The sequence below is a fragment of the Plectropomus leopardus genome, chromosome 20 (genome assembly GCF_008729295.1).
Source record: "Plectropomus leopardus isolate mb chromosome 20, YSFRI_Pleo_2.0, whole genome shotgun sequence".
In the NCBI taxonomy this organism is placed as follows: domain Eukaryota; kingdom Metazoa; phylum Chordata; class Actinopteri; order Perciformes; family Serranidae; genus Plectropomus; species Plectropomus leopardus.
Window position 1 is genome coordinate 3,784,229 of NC_056482.1, and position 21,232 is coordinate 3,805,460.

General features: G+C 37.8%; 1 protein-coding gene across 1 annotated transcript; it reads right to left on the minus strand.

Annotated features, from left to right (window-relative positions):
• Positions 1–1,632: 1,632 nt before the first annotated feature.
• On the minus strand, positions 1,633–18,211 carry tbca (tubulin cofactor a). Its single transcript, XM_042509577.1, has 4 exons — positions 18,082–18,211; positions 8,951–9,056; positions 4,118–4,204; positions 1,633–1,939 (listed from the first exon to the last, which is right to left on the minus strand). Exons 1-4 carry the CDS (start codon positions 18,132–18,134, stop codon positions 1,859–1,861), a joined length of 327 nt encoding a protein of 108 aa, XP_042365511.1. The 5' UTR covers positions 18,135–18,211; the 3' UTR covers positions 1,633–1,858.
• Between the last annotated feature and the right edge of the window lie 3,021 nt (positions 18,212–21,232).

The window sequence follows — 21,232 nt, forward strand, 5'->3', positions numbered from 1 at the left end:
TGCTTGGTCGGACATCTAATTGTTCGCTAGCTTCTTGCTCTGGCAATACATTAACATTAGCTGCTCTGTTTCAACAATTTTAGGTTGAAAAAACGTGCATGCAGGCTCATACTCAACCATGCTGTTCTGTTGGGAGAGGAAATAACTTCAACCAACAGTGAATGAGAAAAAAGTATAAATAATACAATGTAATTTGTTAAGCAATGAGTAGAAGATAACTCTGCTTGTCGTTAACTTAGGCTAGGCAAATTTATGCAGTGTTAAAGCACTTGAGCTAATGATGGTGACCAGCAAAACATAGTTGTTTTGTCTATGAACCTTGACAGTAGACTAAGGCGGGATCACGGTATTTAGGTATGTTTTTCAGTACCGTCATAAATGCAGACACTCCTCTTACTATTAAACTAAGTGTATGTAGTGCACAGCAGGCACCACCAGAGCTCAGTCTCTGGTCTTTACTGGTGGAACAGGCAGCTGAACTGAAAGATACTGTGACATCTAGTGGTGGAGGGAGTTAGTTACAGAGACCGTGAGGCATAGCGACATGTTTTTTTACATCTAACTTGGTAAATTAAGGATTTCTTTGAACCAAACCAGAGCTGGCGATTGAAACAGTGGATTTACTAACTAGATTACTAGCAAGAGTAATCAAGATGGTTTGGGTGAGTTTTATTTTGTTTCTGTCCAGTTTGAATGTAGTGTGTTTTATGATGAGTTAATTAAGCCTTGTTAGTCTTCCAGGACCAAGAGAAAGTTGAATTCAAAAGGTGTACAGTTGTATTTGTTTCATAAGGAAAATAGCTGTGAGAATATTACTTTTCTTAATATTTTGTGTATTGTGTAATTTGTGTGTATTTATTAGTCTGACAAGCTGAAAGTAAGTAGCGAACTCACTGATGTGGGTGGGGGAGGAATGAAGCTACGAAATATTACATACTGCCCAAGCCTACTTGACAATTATCATTGAGCTGAGTTTTATACTTCTTTTAAATTATGTTTTCGTTAATCCGTTTGTTGGGAGAAGTTTGCCTTTAGGGCTTTAAACCAGTTTGCCCTGAAGATTCAGGAAAAATATCATTAGTTGGGCTAAAATGACAACATTTTTGCCAGAGAGGTTAACTCCATGCGCCGTTTTATGTCTGTCAATTTAAAGCAAACTTAACTGCTCTAAATCAGTTACAATTATTAACATTATTTATGTGATGTTTTTATCTGGTATGGTCAAAAGCACAATAGAAAAGGGTGGCAGCTTCTTCTGTAACAGATTGTGTTAAATGGGCATTTAATATTGTCTCATACTGATCGCAGGCCCCTGGATTGAATCAAAATCGTATTGTGGCAGACTTTGTGATATAGACACACATCACATCACATAGTTGTCCAAAGAATCGATATATCGTCTCGTGATGAACTCAGTGATTTACACCCCTAAAACACACTATGGTGATTTGCAGTTTTTGACCGTTTACAACAGTCGCCAATGTAAAGCTAACCCCACAGAAGACCCACACCATTATAAGTGATGGTTACAACCCCATAAAAGGTAAACCTGTGTGCACTTAAAAGCCTTTAGATTGCGTATTAGTAAGATGAATGAAATGTTAAGAAAAAAAAAAACTTCTACTCCTCTGCTGTAATGAACTGAATGTTTTATCGTGTTCTTGTGGGATTGTACTCACAGGAGGAGTGTGATCAAATGCGGTGGCACGTTAACAGTAAACAGTCGAAATAATTACATCAAGAACAGAGACTCTGAATGGATTCAGCTTGCCTCCACGCTTTCCAAACAGGGCCTGACGAAAGGAATGGACATTTAAAGCAAGTGAATCTCACAGTGAGAACAGAAACAGAGCAGAAATCATCCTTCAAGCTTCACTGAGTCCAATACGTTCCTAGCCTCTTTGTACTCCTCTGATTCGGCCAAATCCTCTTCTGCTTCCTGGAAAGACACAAACACACACACATGCCCTTGTTTTATCGCCAACTTAGGAAAAATATTGCCATCTCCTTCACCCTAAAATAAGGAATTAGGTAGCAACTTAAGAATAAATCCACAACTCTCCTTAACTTTCTGTCCACTGTCTGTGTAAAAATATGTTTGGCTGTCACTTCATTGTCATCATTAAACTTAACGCTTGTACCATGTTCTCAGCATCTAAATTTAGCAGTTAAGAGCTGGACCGAGGGATAACGTGACAGTATGGTGTCCATGTCCTTTAATCAAGTGTGTACGAGTTCCTGTGGTGGTCACCCAAGTGACAGCGCCGTTAATGAACTGTGATGAGCGTGTGCATATGTGCATGTCTGTCCAACAGGAAGAAAGGAGGGAGGATGAGCGATAGGGGAAGAGGACATGTTGCTAATTCCAGGTTAGCTCCCTCTGCCTACCATCCAGCTCTCCTGTGAGTGACTCACACCGCCACCAGCTGCCTGACTGTTGCTCTGCATTAATTGAGATGACCCTGAGACATGCATGCTTATGTTTGTTTCTCACCATATCAGCTTAAGTCCTGATGGGATTAAATACACACTGTGTCTGTACTGATACAACAAAATATGGGTAATTGGTGTAACATGTGATACTTGAGCATATTCACATTGAGTTCAAAGAAATAACAGAAAGGCATATTATCATAACCCCTTGGGGTTTGTGGCCAAGCGGATAGCAGCAGTTTTATTTGATTCAGTTTGGGATATTGAGGTTACATCCCCACCGATACGTTTTCAGTTTAAAACACAACTACTGCTACATTTTTGCCTAGCATCCACACTGCGCCATTTTTGAACACCTAACGGTTCATGCATGAAACGTTCAACTTTTGTTGCAGTTTGGACTTTCATTCACACAACAACTGCGTCTTGGGGGCCTGAAAATCCAATGTTTTTAAACCATAATCCAGAGTAACTTTTTGAAAAGGCCACCCCTTCTAACAGCGTATAAACTGGCAATGTGCAGATCCTGTGAAAACAGTGACATCACGGCTGCACTTCAGACACGCGCAATATATTTCAGACAAATAGCCATGCACGAGCAGGAGGACAACAATAACAACAATGGAGGACTACCGAAATGTATGTGTGCTGCCGACTCCACTGAGTTTCTTAACAGCGTTGGTTCTCGTGCGTTCGCCATTGTCTTCGTGTTTATATACACCATGGATGTATTATAAGGAATACACACCGCCCTGTAGAAGAATGCCTTTATGCACAGGAGCGGGGTGTGTCATTACAAAGTTACACCGCCAACTACTGGCCTGGCATGCATACTGCAGTTTTTTCAGTTGTTTCTGTGGATCAGTGTACGTAAGGATCGTTTTCACAATGTCATCATGTGAACGACAAATTTTAAAAAAAGAAAGACTTTTTTTCATCTTAGTAGGGCCGTTCACATCTTAATGTGGCCTAAATCAGAGATCTTTGAAAACCATACTCATATTCAGCCCTACCTTGCAGCCACACAAACTGTTTTACTCTCATTTCACTCAGTGTTTTAGTTTTACACACATGAAGATGTCCCCTTCAAAAAAGCTGTGATAAATCCACAACACACCACAAATCAAGCACGAAACGGCAAACAGAAAAAGTTGGAGAAAGTATATTAATAACAATGCTGCTCTTTTACTGCTGGATGTCTAAAAAGTTATTTTTTTGCAACACATCAGTCATAACAACTTTAAAAGACACTAATAGGTCAGAAATGTGCATTTTGGTGTGTTTTAATATTTTCTGCCTTCTACTGGTAAAAAAAAACAAAAATTGGTGCAGCTTTACTTTAAAGACATTTTGACAAGCTTCATAAAGTTCCTCTCAGATATACAATAGGAACAAAAAGAACTGAAAGATACATTCAAGTGAGGAGAAACTCATTTTTTGTGAAACACCATCCGAGGTTTAGACTAATTTTATGATAAATGGTTGTTCTTGTCATCATGTGTCTATAATAATGTGTATATAAAATGCAATTACACCATGTAGTTTTTTCAACAAGGTTATAATTTAGTTACCGTAACAGCAACACAATAAATGGAGTGAGAGTTTTATTAATGTAGTCAGGTTTGTCCTGTGGTGAGATGAAAAAGCTTTTTCACACTTCCACTGAACAGCAAGTGTTACTTACTAAAAACTGGAGCAGTTCTGCGTGTGCCATGGTCAGACGACGGCGGCAGTCTGGGATCATCATTTTGGACTCCTGCAAGACCTCCGTCTGAAACCACACAGAGACCACATCAGTGCCATCACCATCTTTATTAATTGGACTTACCCCCGCCACTGTTGCTGTGATCATTTTCCATTAGAAAAATCAACACATCATCGAACATTAATTCAAACAGTTAGATACGAGCATATTCATTCGCTGCATTCGGGCGTCGCCTTGTTCCTGACAGAAACATGCAGGGTGTCCCGCACACACTCCGCTGTGTTTAACATCTCCAAACAAGCCGGCGGTATGAAATATGTTATTGAGTTATCGATCGGGCAGGGAGTTGGGCAGCAGGGGACCACCTCGATCTGACTGCACACCTGGATAAATGAAGAAACCCTGAAGCCGAGGGCGCTGTGATCAGGCGTAAAGAGGTATTACTACGCCTGGAGTGAAACTGTGTTACAGCCTGGGGAACTTTCACAGCCATGGCTAATGTGGAATTCCCCCAGCTGGCACCCTAAAGAGCAGAGAAGAGTTGGCTAACGCTGTCAGACACACTCACTCATGACAGATGCTTCCTCACCTAGCCCTCTGTCGAGCTGGAAAGTCTAAACACGTGTGTATTACACGGCTGTGCACACTAACAGGCAGATAAACTCATACACAGGCGGGCTGGCAGACTGACTGACACACTGAGAGACGCTGGACAACTAGTCGTTGAGCTGGCTGCCATCCAGATGTGACAAGGTGAGGCGGACTAAGCAGAGGAGTGGTGAAACAGAGAAAAGTCATGGTGCCCTCCCCGTGCGGTGGAATGATCCCATCAGCACTGGATAAAGATGACACTTACAGCGTATTGATTCCATTAAAATAAAAACCTCTAATCCATCCTGCCTCAGACCTCTCATCTCCAACCATAATCCATCTGGCCTCCCAATCTCCCCATTTAACACCAGCCAAGCCTGCTGCTCAGCCGGAGCCGCCGCTCTATGAATGAACAAACAAAACAAAACACACACGGAATTTTAATGTTACCAGTAAACATAATCAGACGCTGCGAGTGCTCTGCGGTTCCTCCCTGCCCGAAAAATGCAGAAGTGAATTAAATCAACTGAGACCCAGGACTCAGCAAACCAGGCCAACCTATTTTGGTATTGTCCGTATATTCAGCCTTTTAGGACGAAGCTGAAACTGGATTTTAGATTTGATGTGTTGTTTTTTTTTTCTTTTTGGAGATATGCCTAAAAAGTTTGTGTAAAGAACAAAAACAAACCATACCAAATGCTACTTTCAAATAAACCTCCTGCTATGAGGCCTCGTTCACAAACAGTACAAATCTGTGCTTAAACCATGTGGACAAATATTTTAATAGAAATCTGGGATTCATCAATATTGTCTTACCTGAATTTTTTTGTACATATTTTAGTTAAGAATGATTCTGATTCACCAACATACACACAGAGGTAAGAACAAATTCAGCCGGTGCGCATGTGTCATGAATCTGATGGTAGTTTTGCAGGCGCACTTTATTTTATGCGCAGAGTAAGAACATTTCTATGCACATATCAGTAAATGACGCCCACTAACAGCTTCTTTAAAAACACTGTCAACTACCTCCACTCAATGGAAACAATTTGTGTATCAGCTATGCTTTGAGCTAAATGCTAAAATCAGCAAGCTCATAATACCAACGCTAACATGTGTGTTGTTTATCAGGGTTCGCACAGAAAGGAGCAAGTCAAATTCAAGGACTTTTAAGTACTTTTTCAAACATTCATTTTTATTTTTCCAGGATGAAATTATTTTCTCCACAACAATCCATTGCAAAATAATTGTGCAATTTCATAAATGGAGCCAACATGCTTATTATTATTATTATAATTCAGATATGTTGTTGGCAAAGGGCAAAAAAAGCAAGAAAATATACAGAGCACAGAGCATGGCAAAGCAGTCCCCCTTGCAGCCAACAAACTCAAAACAAATCTATCCAACAGCTCTACCATCAGCAGTCACACACAGCTGCATACTTACTGCCTAAATCACAGCTCAAAACTTGTGCCAACTACCGACGCTGCTCCGCTGTGACTGTTTTGAAGCGTGTGAAACATGCTGCTGAATATTCATTGCTTTTTACCAACCCATAGAAACTAACTACAAGGACAGCCGTTCTTAGCTTTCAAGTTTAAAACATTTATCTGGTACGTTTCATAAAATGATTCATCATTCTGTTCTCCTCTAAGTTATATTCAAGTACTTTCTTAAGGACCATGTTAAAAAATGTATGATTTTCAAATCAAGTAATTTCTTAGTGTCAATTTCAAGCACCTCAAAAACCTTGTATGAACCCTGTGTTGTTTAGCGTGTATTTTATTAATCTTGGCAATTGTAGTTTGAAGCTGGGAATGACATCATGATCAAGTTTACAGCAAGTCAGAAAATCAAGAGGTTGTTAACAATACCAGTTGTAGCCTGGTTAGCCATTGACAGTAAACCAGTTGATAGCACATTACTTTTTTTCACACACAAAAACCATTTCCACAAATAGCACTTGGACAGTACGTGTGTGCAGCTGTTTTAACGAGGCACAAATAAGACAAAGTGTTCATAAAAATTACATTAATAATAAGAATTAATAATACATTACTTAAGTTTTCACGAGAAACTCTGAAATTCCGATTTCCCAGTGCAGATGTCACGCACCAATAATCTTAGTTCAGTGTGTTAGCATACGTGTTAGCATGCTAACATTTGCTGATGAGCACACAAAGTACAGCGGAGGCCGATGGGAATGTGATTAGTTTTGTAGTAGTTAGTCAAAAACTAAAGTATTGGACAAATTTAAATTCGACCTGATGGTATAACTTATGAAGTCAGGGGATCACCAAAGTAATCACAAATGTAACAGCAATCCATCCGATGATTGATGAGACATTTCACTCAAAATCAGAAACTTGAAATTCATTCAAATAAAACTCATTAGGCTTCATCCTCTGGGGATCATGACTGTCAAAATTTCATGGCATCCCATTCAGTTGTTGCTGACAAAATTCAGTCTGCTCCAGTGTGACAGACATACCAACAGACATTTCTATTCCTTGAGGACGCGGTGATAGCATGGATAAAAAATACTTTATGAAATGGGATAGTTACACTCAGACATTGATCAATGTCTTGTATTTAACATTCTTCTTAATTTCACCCTTTTGGCCCAAATCCCTGTGTAATGAACTGTACCCGTGTATCTGTCTGTGTTAATTGATGACCCAATCCTGGTCCCCGTTCTGCATTTCAGCTCCGCTGGTGTTATTAAAATATTAACTAAAATAAATTCAAGAAAAGAAACATGTAAATGTGTATAAAGTCTTAAAAACAAAAAACACTTTAAGCAAATGCTGTTCATTTACAGCCAATCTCCTACAGTAAAATACTGTATTAGTGTAAAACAGTTTGTTATTGTAGTTAGCAATGCATTGTGGGTTGCTCCACTGGAAGCTAAAGGATGGAGGCCCTTAACAGTCTGCCGCTGTTTTCATTTACAGGACAATACAGTACTTTTTGGAAACAGGGTGCTAAATTGGAAATTTGGAGTTCGGTCAGAAGTTTGATTTAAAGTTAGTCTTGATATTCTAACTTTAGGCTTGTGCTTTTTGATTCTCAATTTTCTGTTAAATAATTTCCAAAGGGACTTCAGAAACCGTCATTTGGACGGCAGTATTTCCCGCACTATTCGGGACCTAACCACCTAACACATCAACAAGACCTGATCCATCAACATCGATGAGTCTTGCATCTACAAATTAAACAGTAAATAGAGGGTGTTTTCTGCCAGTGTCTTGTTCATATTGCTAAAAATGTTTGATATCAAACTGATGCTCAACAGGCTGTCTAACTAGTTTTAATGTGTCATATATCATTGAGGAGGAGATTTGAATCAATCAAATAATACCCTTTTTACAGCTGTTTTTTGTCGATTTATTTTGGTAACGTTGACATAATGGTCTGCATCTGGGAACTGATATTCTTATTAAGCACAAAGACGCCAGCATCGGCAGAGGGAGGCAGCGGTAAAATAGAGCATTAGCCTACTGGAATATTTTCACATCAAGCCCTATCAATATAATAAAAGAAATAATAAATTAACACACTAATATGATGCGTTTAATTTTTTCGGTAAAAGACTGAAAATGTTAAACAGTATGGATACTGTAATATTGCGGCATATTGTTGGCATCTGTGCTGCCAGTATTTTACTGTATATTGTAGAATACAGAAATATACCATATCTCCGTTTCACAGTAATACTTTGGAAAGTCATTTCACAGTATGAATACTGTAAAATGATGGTATATTGCTGGCATCTGTGCTACCAGCTCTTTACTGCCAACTCTGCCAACTAATCTCAGACCCTGTACTACTTTATCCAAAGCACAAGCAGATGATAGAGGGCAGCGTACACAGTGAGAGAGAATGGAGAGGAGGGTCGGGACACTAAATTACCAGCATGTGTCAGTAATTATCAAACTCCTCTAAAGTAACATGATATAATTACATCTGCATCAAGCAAATTACAAAATCACTAATGATTCTCCTCTCAAAACCTAATTCTTCATTATCGCCATGGACTGACCTCATTACATGAATGAAGGGGCTCCTCAAATCATCAAGATAGAATTCACTTCCTAACTATGGGAGAGCAAAACCTCTTCACTCACCGGCCCAGATCAACAGGACGATATCTGGATAATGCTAAGCTTTTCAAATTAAGACATATAATTGTTGCACGGTATCAAAGAAGGAGTCACATACCTGTTTCTTGATGACATAATCGTCTCCTCCCTCTGCTTTCATGCGCTCAACCTTCTCCTCCTGCTGCTTCGCCTCTTTTTTGTACGCAATCTCCTCTTTCACCAGCCTGCAGACGTAGACAGGAAGAGAGGACGTTCATAGTTTAAAAGGCTGCGACAAACTGGGCCTCATGCAAGAAACTATATTTGAAGAAATTTTCTCTTATTTTTGCCTGTATTCACGATTTGTTCTTATTTTGTTATTACCCATTGATTTTTGGGATTCAACAATGTTCTCTTATTTTTGCTTTTATCTTAAATAAGATAATACTTTCCGAGATAAGAGAAAAATATCATATTTTCACAGAACGCAAAGAAAAATAAGTTTTACATTTGAGAAACATTTAAAAAATGCATAGATAGCAATCAAATTTTGATCATGTTTTAGAGTGATAATAATATCTGGATTATTACATTTCAGGGTTTAAGAAGTCCTCCTATACTAGGTGCACTGATCCCAAATACTGTAATTTCAATTACTGTGCATCCCTCTGTTGGCCAGTGCTGGAATGTAACTAAGAACATTTATTCGAGTACTGTACTTAAGTACAAATCTGAGGAACCTCTTAACACTTTCAACTTCTACTTGAATACACTTTAGGGGGAAATATACTTTTTACTCCACTACCATCATTAGATAACTGCTTTAAGAACAACAAGAAAACATTTCATGGTTCCAGCTTCTCATATATACTTTATGTATGAGGACTTCCTGCTTCTCCTTTTATTTCTATTAATTATTTTTGATTTATTAGATTTATTTAAACCTTTTTGCATGTGTAGTTTTACTTTTAATACATCCATACATTTCCCTGAAATTCAGTTTATTATTATTGACATACTGCAGAAGTTCTTCCTCTCACAATCTTTTGTGGTGCACACGGCACAAAAACCTGCCCTTATATGGTGTTTAGGGATGTTCGATATACTAATAGGTGACTTATGATGATGTGGGATTCAGCACTGAGCACATCTGGTAAGAGCAGATTCGGATGGTTTAGAAAGTTTGTTGCATCTGGAGTTGACTTCTCTTATATTTGCTCTTACGAGAAAATTAACGAGAAAATATAAGAGCATGTTGCTACATGAGGCCCACTGTTGTTCCATCAAACAGTACAACATGAATGCACGACCTCCCAGGCAGATAATACAGGCCGAAGCATGAAAAAAAGGCGACCTGTGATGGTCACCTTTTACAGACAGGGCCATCTATCCTCATTCTCGCCAACGTTTCTCTGACTGAGGGGGACACAGTGAGATCATCTCCCACAGGATGGCAAGATACACACCTCAATAACAACCACCCAACACATCATTCCTCCTCACTGCCGCTGCACGCAACACTGGCATCCAGGTGGACATGCTTTGAAATCAAATTCAACATATTACATACTGCATTTTTTGATCTAAAGAAACTCAGGATACTATGTTTACTAGCATATTCTAATAATGTCCCTGAATATCTGAGCAAAATACCTTCTATAAATTGTCAATATGAGGCTTTATTTCTGCAGCAAACCTTTACTTTTAAACTAAAATATTAAAATATGACAAATGCAGCTGTTTGCTGATATCTGCTCTTGCACAGCCATTCTGTATGTTTGCCTCTTACTTTCAACTGCAAATTCCAGTCTACCTACGGGTACAAACAGAGCAACCAGAACCTGACACTAATCACAAAACAAGGATTTTAAAATCAAAAGCATCTGCATCATGGTGAAAAGGTTCACTGTTAAGCCCAGTGCTTCAAACAACACACTGTGGGATGACCAAAGCGACAAAATACTTACATGCATGCTTATTCTTAAAGAGTAAATAGGCAAAATAATTGAGCAATTATTAGAGGCAAGTAGCTATGTAACGTTGCACAGAGGTTTTGGTTTGGTTTAGGGATTCACAATATTGGGTTTTTTGCCATTATCCGATACCGTTATTAATATATACAGTTTTTTTTCATCCACCTAATTTTAGTGAAAATCAAGTCTCTTCTTTGGTGGAATTAACAACATATTATGCATATTCTTATTGTGATGGACCACCAGCAGATGGAGACATAAAATACAATGCTTTTCAATGTATGTTCAATGTATGTTATATACATTTATTGTGCAAAAAAGAAAAAATACTTCAACTTATGGCTGATTTTTGTACACACTCACTCTGTAAAATTAAAAAAAGTAAAAATAAAACAAAATAAAACAAAATATCAGTTTGTCATATTGGCATGTAATAAGCATGCTGGCCAATATCATTTTAAAGACAATATCGGCCGATACTGATACTGTGCCGATATTATCGTGCATCCCTACTTTGGTTCATATCTCCTGGGTCACAATTCAGTCATGGAGGTAGCATTTTGCTGGAGGGCAAATTTAGTCAAGTATTTTCATGATGAAGATAAGAATCATTTCAAACATTTCTGTATTACACTGAACAAATGCTTTCCCAAAATTGTCAGAATGGGCTATAAAACTAAAAAGCATCAAAAATTCTGGTTATATGCCGATGTAATTGCTGATTGCTTCAGTAAGTGTCCTCTCCTGTTCTGCTTTTGTGTTAAAATACAAGTCTTAAGAGGCAAGCAACCACAGACTTTTAGATAACAGAGAAAACAATCAGAAACTTCAGTTAAAAACCTGACGGAGGCTGAAAAACTCTGGTGAGGTGATTAAAGCATGGTGTAATGGAGAAGAGTTGAACGACATGTTTTACTTTAATACTCACCATATAAATGGCATGGATACTATTATATTTGTATGTATATTGTGATACATTTGAAATTATTTCACAATTTACCAAAAAAAACCTTTCTTTGAGCTAATCAAATCAAAAGTATCTATTATAGAGTAAATCTAGTAATTCAATCCAATCTTGTGTTGCAGTTTACAGTCATTCCCATTACCGATTAATTTGTGAATTATTTCTTCAATTAAACTACTCGTGACTTGTTTTGGCACAACTGTGTATTGACTATAAAATCTCCTGAGGTAGTGAAAAATACCAAGAAACCCAATGTGACATTTGTCACATTGCTTGTTTAGTGCGTCAAATGTTTCACAACCCAGAAATTTTCAATTTACATTTTAATAAAGCAGACAAAAGCAGTGTATCCTGCTTTTAGAGATTAAAAACAGATTGTGTTCAGCATTTTTTAAATTAATTTGAATTACATGATGAATCTTCATAGGGTCATCTAATCAATTATTCGACCTATTGTTTCAGCGCTAATTTAATCTGATCTCTAATCTAACGCATACATTATATCATATTTTCAATGTTAATGAAACATTCCTCTGATGATAATGAGCATAACAGAGTACAAGATGATGATTCTGAGATATTATCACACAGACAACTACGTGCGTTGCTTATTTCACGTCAATTCAGTGAGGGGATTTCCCATATCGGAGCCATTTAAATATTGTCATTTAGTGACATAGCTGCTTTTTTTTTGCATCACTTTTCCCTCAAAATTTTCAAGGTGAGACTCATGTCGGCATTATTGCAATACTGAAAACACTGATTTTATTTTATCATCTCTACTGTAAAGCAAACTCAATTCTAAATTGCTACCTTAACAAATATATTACATAACTGTCAGAATTTCTTAATTTTAAAGTGTCAAGTAACATCGAGTTCCAACTTTAAATGTACAACTTTGTCTATGTTCAGCAAACATGTAGCAGCCACACATATAAAAAACCTTTTCCTGTTCTTGTTGACTGGATCATGCCTTCCAGCTCACACCTCATCACCATGCTTATCTGACTCCTTTATCCACCTCCATCGCCTCCCAAACACACACACAGACACCCACACACACTACTCGTCCTTTTTTAGAGATTAATTGATCATCAATTTAGTCCCTAATTTGGACCAAGTCAGGTGGTAAATGGGCCTCTTTTCCTTGATTGTTAGTGAAAATGGGCTTGAGTACATTGATAAATTTTGATTATTTATCAATTACGGGCCAAATGGAACTAAATCTATTAAACAGATTCCGACCCTGATTGGCATAATGGAGTTTGAAAATATCGCTATTGATAATGATTCCCAACTAATAGTCTTTTTCCGCCTGTGCCTGCATGTCGGAATGACAACACAAATTTAATTTTTCATAAAATCAGCTGCGTGTGCGTAAGTGAGTGATCCTTCATTAATCAGTAACATTACTGGAGACCCTTCCCTCCATGTTGCGCTGCTCCTTGCTTAGCCAAGGAAGCCAACAGCACTCTGTCATATTTTACATCAATTACCGCTCATTCGAACTCGGTTCCATCAAGAAGCTTTTAAACAGGCACCATATGCAATGGCAGCCCCGCTCCCCAGCTTGATGCAGAGTGAGTGATGTCACCTGTTTAGAGTCAAAGAAGGTGGCAAAGAGAGGGGGAAAGATGGAGGAAGGAAGGCTGGAATAATTTGAATAAAACTGAAGGACAGTCTAATAACAAAATGTCCATTCCTCCCCTTCCAGTCCTGATGTTAATTTCTTATTTCTCCCAGACTTGGAGCGCTGTGTGAATGAGGGGTGGGGTCGTGGCTGGTTTTAAATAGACCTGCCACCTCAGGCTTAATGGAAAAGGCAGCTCTCTGGAAAATAGAAAAAAAGGGAATTAGAGCCAGCCGACACACACATTCGGCCGCCTCCTTCTAGCACTGTATTTTTGAGCCACGATGTAGTCTGTGCTGGGACCGGAATGACAAAGGCAAATTACTGTTGTCATTTTATTAAGGGCATCCGCCTCGCTAGGGCAGAAAAGGCACTGACTGGAATGTGCAAAAGCCACTGGAAATAGGCCTGGCTAAAAGAGCAGGCAGGTTTCCTCTAAACTCCAATATATAGAAGAGGAGGAGGGAGGGAGCAAGGCAAGAGGAGAGGAGAAGGAAAGACAGAGGAGAAAGAGACTGAACGGGAGGGACATGAGATTATGAAGAGACAGAAAGCAATGACAGTCTGTACGTTTAAACCCAACAGCTTGATTAAGGGTCCATGTCAAGATAGTAGTTGTGGCCCAGAGGAGGTGAGATGTAATATTACACTCAACCTCAAACACATCAGTACAGTTAGGGACAGTACTGGTTGGTTTTTCCTTCACTGGACGCATCACCCTCTATGCAATGATACTCAGCTTACAGCCTAGCCTATAGGGTAAAACCTAGAAATATCCTTTAATCCTAGAAACAGCAGAAAGTGCTAGAAATGTCCTAAAATCCTAGAAACATCCCTAAATTCTATACACATCACAAAATACTAGAAAAGGTCCTAAAATAGTAGAAAAATCCTAAAACATTCTAAAATCTCAGAAATGTCCTAAAATCCTAGAAACAACCTAAAATCCATGAAATGTTCTAAAATCCTAGAAATGTCCTAAAATCCTAGAAATATCCTTAAATCACGGTAATGTTGTATATTCCTAAAAACGTCCTAAAATCCCAGAAACATGTATGAGGCTGCTGTGTCTTGCCCCAGGCCTTCTGTCATTTTAAAACAGTGTCCCCCAAGCAAAGCAAGTTGAGTATCCCTGCTCTATGGGAAATCCAGCCACTATCATCACCATCTCAAGGAGCCTGTTAGTAATCTGACCCTCATCAAAATACAATCGATAGCACATTACACTATCACCACTGACAGGAGGGAATTAGAGGTCTGCCTGATGGATGAGACATACTGTCACAGACTACTATCCTAAATGCATTATCCCACCACATCTCATTTTATCTACAGTGTTTTCTATTCCAGCATGGTAAATCTGGACGTTGTACAAATTTAGCTCAGACTGGATGCAGACAGCTCTATTAATAGGCTGGCTTAAACTGGATGATGAGTTGGAGGAGTCCTACATCAAAAAGCTTGTGTTATGTCCCAGATGTCATGTGCAAAACAAAACACATTCATTACTGTACAGTTTTGGAATTTCTATTTGTTTTTCTTTTGTTCTATTAGAGTCAATTCAGTCAGAGAAACAAAATTAGGACAGCAATTTCTTCAGCTACATCCATCATCAGCTGGAAAACTATGCAAATGGAACCTAATGGAACATATTGTACCCATTTTCAGATCCACTATGCAACTAAGTGAATGGAGTTGGACATAAAAATACTTAAAGGGACAGTTCACAACAAACTTCAAAATACACATTTTTCTTCTTACCTAAGGTGTTTTTTATCAAACTTGATTGTTTTGGTATGAGCTGCTGAGTGTTGGACATATCAGCCATGGAGATGGCTGCCTTTTCTCCAATATAATGGGACTAGATGTCACTTGTCTTGTGGTGCTCAAAGCGCCAAAATTATACATTTCAAAAACTCAATGCAATGTCTCTTTACTGAAATCATGACCTGATTATTCAAGATCATCCACAGACATTGTTTTAAGCAATTTCACATAAGAACTATTTTTTTCTACTGAACTACACCTGCCCATCAGAAGGAAGCGTGCATCTACTGCCAGCTCACCCAGCACCACTAAGCTAACTGATGTTGCAGCTTAGCCGATGAGGACGCCATTAATATTTACATCTGTCTCTACATCTGGTTGGTTCTGGGTATGCATTCTGCATCTCTGATGCATACAAATCAGAAAGGACGCAGTTAATGTGCTATTGAGGCTTAGCACAGCTTAGTTTGGTCTGTTTAGGATTTAAATCAGGTTAGGATTTAGTTTTACACAAAATTTGTATACATTTTTATGCAAATTAATTCACTTCCTATCTGTTACTACACAAATAATAGTATAAGCTTTGATACCAGTGTGTTTTTCTTCAGTACGAGCCATGATTAAAGCAGATCTATTATATATTCAAGTCACCTGTGTCAATAAGTTTAAAAAAATAGTTAATGAAAAAAAGGTCTCTTTAATTTTTGCAAATGTCTTTATAATCTTGTTGACAGAGCACCTTCACAAAGACCTGCAAATACCTTGATTGAAGTAAAATATGAGTAACAGACTAAGTTATCTAAGATGAGGATAAATACTGGTAGAAATAAATCCTTTCAGTGGCTTGAGAAAAGGTTGGATTGAATCGATAATTAATACGGGATATATAACTTAGAGGTCACTGACCGCACACTTAATATCATTATTATTTTATAAGAATACAATGATGGGTAAACAATAGATATGTAAAAAGAGTTACTTTTTTCTAGGGATACATGATATTGGATTCTGTCAACATCCAATATGTCAGTATTTTCTGACTCATTTTGGTGCCTATAATGAAACATGTACATATGTGTTTTTTTTTTGTTTTTACCTAATTGCAAAGAAGATCAAGTCTCTCCCATAGTGGAATTAATACATCATGTCTACTGTTATCGTGATGGCTCCCTGGTGGCAGATGTTGACATAAAATACAAAGCTTTTCAAAATGTACACATTCATTGGGCAATACAATAAACATCTTTAACACACATCACATGTAAAACATGTCATATTTATGATTATGTTACACATTTTTAACAAGACTGTCAAATTCCTCTCACTCTGACAGGCTTGGGTGGTGCTATCGTAACACAATCCTGACAACAGCCAAAACCGGGGCAAATTTGACCCATTTCAACTATTTAAAATTGCATAATTAAAGTATCATCTTGTCGGCCTGTCATATGGACAGAGAACTTAATTTGGTGCCATTACCTATATTGTATTTTAAAGCCATTATCTGCCAATACTGTTGATATGCCAATATTATTGTGCTACCCCACTTGTTTTCAGATAGATTACTACTACTACTAATCAATTAAGGATCAAAATAACATGTTTTAGTGTGGAAAATAAAAACGGCACCATACTTAACAAACTCTGGTATATTCTTACTGTATGCTTAAATCATAATTAACACATAAGCCTATAATTTATATTAATCTACAGTTTCTCTCCACAGGCTGTCACTACGATGAACACCAAACACCAGTCCATAGTGACAGAAAAAAACCCTGGAATAACCCTGTAATACTAAGCATCCACTTTGCCAGTTAATTATATGCTTTTCTGATTTAGATAAACACAGTAATCATGTCAATATCTGTCAAACATAATCCTAACATGCTCTGCATGCATCATCATAACATACTACCTCATAAGTAACCTGTTTAATTGATCATTCTGCACCATTTGCACTGTCACTATTGCACTACTGTCTGACTTTCCCCAAACGTCACTGTGTTGTAGTTTTTCATATAATGTAGTCACTCGTTTACCTTTGTAGTATATGTGAGTATATTCTGTGTGCGTACAGTGAAAGCAACAAACAAACTGAGTCAAAGTACTCGTATGGGCACATTAAAGCTAATTCTGATCTATATGTTGAGTATGAGCCATACTATCAGTCATGATGCAGTGTCATGATTATGTAGGTATTTCCAACATCTTTACGATGATGAGCTTCACCTTCAGCTCAGACTGTATGAGAAGAAAGTCTTGTGTCATAGAGACAAAAACGCAATTAACAGCGCTGTGTTGAAAAAAGTAATGCCACATCAATTTATCTAACGGCACCGTGAGCCTCTCTGTGGCTAGCTATGGTTTCTTACATATTTCACGTTGCAACCATTAAGGTAATAATCATTACAGTATCACAATAACAGAACTTGTTTGTAAGTGACCTCCTCCATCAGCATACATGACAGTTTGAGACACAAAACTGCAATTTTACCTAAAAAAACGAGCCCAAAACAAGGAAACATGCTCTTAGCCATTGTGATAGCTAACTAGCTAACAGCTAGCATCAGTGGACGAACGTTAAGCTAGCCACCGCTGCGAGTTAAATTAAACACATTACTCTAATATTACAGAGATTTCTTTTCGAGTAGAGTGAACTTATAACATCACACCAAAGTGTTCGCAAGGTGACGTGTATCTAGCGCAAACCCAACAAAAGACAACCGTTTATTGGCACAGGCCGCACCAAAGCACCGGAGTAAAGTTAAAACCTGAAGGACAAATATGGCTCCATGCGCGGTGTAGTTTAATGCCAAGCTAGCTGTTAGCTCGGTTAAGCTAGTTAGCTTGCTACCCTTAGCTTCATGTTGCTTTTGAGAGTGGCTTTTTTGGCGTGCTAAATTGCATTTAACTGAAACAAAAACCAACAATACCTCTTCAGGACGCCGGTTTTAATCTTAATTTGCCGTACTCTCGGGTCTGCCATGGCTGTAGATTGTACGCGTGATGTCCTGTGTGAGCGGTGGGCAGGTTGGAGATCAGTGATGATAGCTGCTCGCAGATAAATCGATCCGTAAGCGCAGATGATTATCGAGTGTGTGGATCACAGCGACAGGTCCAGGAGGAATAACACTTGGGTGAGTTCTGCTCCTTTAGGCTGCAATTAATCACATTAATCCTCCAATTACATTTAAAGAGTACGAAAAATATATTACTTAAAAAAACTGTGGAAATAAGCTTTAGTCAGTCAAATGATGTGTTGACTGGGGTCCTATTATTGACATATAAAATAAAATAAAATATTACACAACAATAGTATATAATTCTACATACCTTTTTTATTTCAATAAATAAAAATACTTTGAGCTGTACTTACTGAACGAACTGGGCAAATATAAAGTACATAATATTAATAAATATAAATAAAGTTGGGCAATGATATGCCCCCCCCCACCTCTCCTACATAGGAGAAAGACAGACTTTGTGGCTGTTTTGTCTCTTTTGATGTTGTTGTTTTGCATTTCTTCGTAGTTGTTATGCATCTTTTTGTGTTTGTTTTCTATTTTAGATATTTCTGTATCTCTGTGTGGTTGTTTTTATTCTCTTTAAAGTCATTTTGTGTGCTTTTTGGTTATTTTCTGTCTCTTTGAAGTCATTTTGTGGTTGTTCTGTCCAGTTTTGTAGTTATTTTGTGCCTTTGCTTTATTTTGCATCCTTTTAAGCTCTCATCTTGGCTGGTAGGAGTTGGACAGGGGGCCCCCTAAAACCTTGGTCTTCTGGACCTTTGCCCAGTAGCTCCATTCAGCAATCTATCCATGTCAATAAAGGTTTATCTTATATACATATAATGTGATATGATATATGACTGATAATGTGGACTTGCTTTAATCTTTAATGATAGGATTTGATGTTGTGCTATCACATATTTGGCTTCAGTGTTAAGAGATTCTGTTTGAGTCCAACAAATGGACTCTCTTTTCTCATTTGAAAGCATACTCCAGATTTGTAGACTGTTCTGTGACATTTCTGTGACATGTCTTTAGGGTTTTTAACAATGTAGAGGGCCAGAATTTATAACAAGAAGTTTAATAAATAAGTTGAGTGACTTTGGAGGACTTTATTGACCAGCTGCAGTTCTTCCACACTAAGAGAAGTCAGTCGGGGTGGCTATCACTTCAGGGTAAGGATATCACTCGGGTGTCTTTCTGTGAGGGTGTTTTGGACTCCTTGAGCCTTTGGGAAGAGACCACAATAAAGACAGAATAATGGGAGCTACATCTCTAGCTTGCTTGGGATTGGTTGGGGATTCACTCTGAGGGGCTGGTTTTCAAGAAAAAGATCATCTGGGATGTTGCCCTGTTTCTAGGTGTATTTCTAGGGATATACAGTGTAGAAAATGTAAAAAGTAGACTCATAGCCGATTTATGAATATCCACAAGCTTAAAAGTAAATGATAATATCATCATATCAATAGATAGTCATCCGAAGACAGTCCTTACATTTCCCAGTCTCAGAAACTACAGGGTGCTGACCGTGGTCCTGATCCTGCTGCTGCCTGCAACAAGAGAGCTGTCCAGGGTACTCCCACAGCTAGTGACTGACATGTCACATCACTGATTTCACCTTTTTGTATTGTTCTACAGTATATGCCCTCTGTTGCTTCTTCTCACAGTTGCTGAGTTTTTCCCCCCAGTGTAATTTAATTAATAAAAAGGTTTTGTTATTGACAAAGCTGTGGACAAACTCTATTCTTTACTTTAGATTTGCTGATTCTTGTATAGTGACAGTGGTCAGGCTGCGAGAGACCTGTTAGCAGTGGTGTATATCGTTTGTCCATATTAATTTCACTAAAAAAATACAAAAATCCAACAAAAGACAAACCCCTACTCATGCACTGATTACTGGACATGCCTACCGGGCAAGCCCAGGGGCCCAAAGTGTCAGGTACTGCATGTCACAACACCAGAAATATTTATGTGGAACACCCTTTCCCATTTTTCTTTTATTTCATTTGTTACTTACCATTTATAATTGACTGTGTATTTTGTATTATGACTGTAAAATGTGACCTTTTGCTTTGTCAACATGTTTGATCCATAACTTCATGCCAATAAAGCAAATTATAATGAACTGAAACTGAGAGAGAGAGAGAGAGAGAGAGAGAGAGAGAGAGGTTCACTAGTTATTTCAGATCTGTCAATGTCGTACCAATAAAGCACCATGCTTTTTTTAACACAAGTACAATTTTTTGTTAAGTAACATAAAACCGGGGCACCCAGTGGATCAGTGGATGGAGCGGGTGCCCCATGTATAGAGGTTGTGTCCTCGCTGCAGTGGCCGTGGGTTCAATTCCGTTCTGGGCCCTTTGCTGCATGTCATCCCCTCTCTCTCTCCCCCTTTCATGCTTAACCTGTCCTATGGAATAAAGACATAAAAAAACAAAATAATCTTTGAAAAAAGTAACATAAAACCAATAAAGATTAAATTAGTCATTTACATTTGAAACATTTAGATTAGTGTGTTATCTGGAGAAAGCATGTGAGATGAGAAAACAAGATCTTTATCAAGAAAAACTGTAGATTTGTAAAAATTTGTAAAAAAATATATTTTTAACTGTACAATTCACTTTTTTGCAAGAATATTGTTGATTTATTATTTTTGTAACTTATTTTATTTTATGTACTACTTTTTTTGCTGATATCTGTAAGACCAGAAGACTAACTATACTACTGATAAAATCAAGCTGATATTTTAGTTATTCATGTTTTATTATTCTATTTTCTTATCTGTCTTTGTTTTTTGCTAAATGAATGTGTGACTTATGGCTGCTCTTATGCTGCAATCAGAGCTGATCCTCGATTAATCGATTATCCAATTAGTTGTTAACTATTGAATTGATAACCAACTAATTATATAATGGATTCATTCTCTTGGGGTAATTTTTTAAAGGGAAAAAAGGGGAAAATTCACTGGTTTGAGTTTCTGAAATCTAGGTATATTTTCTGTTTTTTTCAATTCTCTATGTTTACTGAATTTCTGAAAAAGACATCTGAGGATGATATCTCAGGCTTTGGGAAACACTGA

Coding starts and splice junctions, on each gene's coding strand:
- tbca (XM_042509577.1), bottom strand. CDS start 18,134: ATGGCAGACCCGAGAGTACGGCAAATTAAGATTAAAACCGGCGTCCTG. Junction 9,057..18,081: donor AAAACCGGCGTCCTGAAGAG/GTATTGTTGGTT, acceptor CTACGTCTGCAG/GCTGGTGAAAGAGGAGATTG. Junction 4,205..8,950: donor ATTATGTCATCAAGAAACAG/GTATGTGACTCC, acceptor GTGTGGTTTCAG/ACGGAGGTCTTGCAGGAGTC.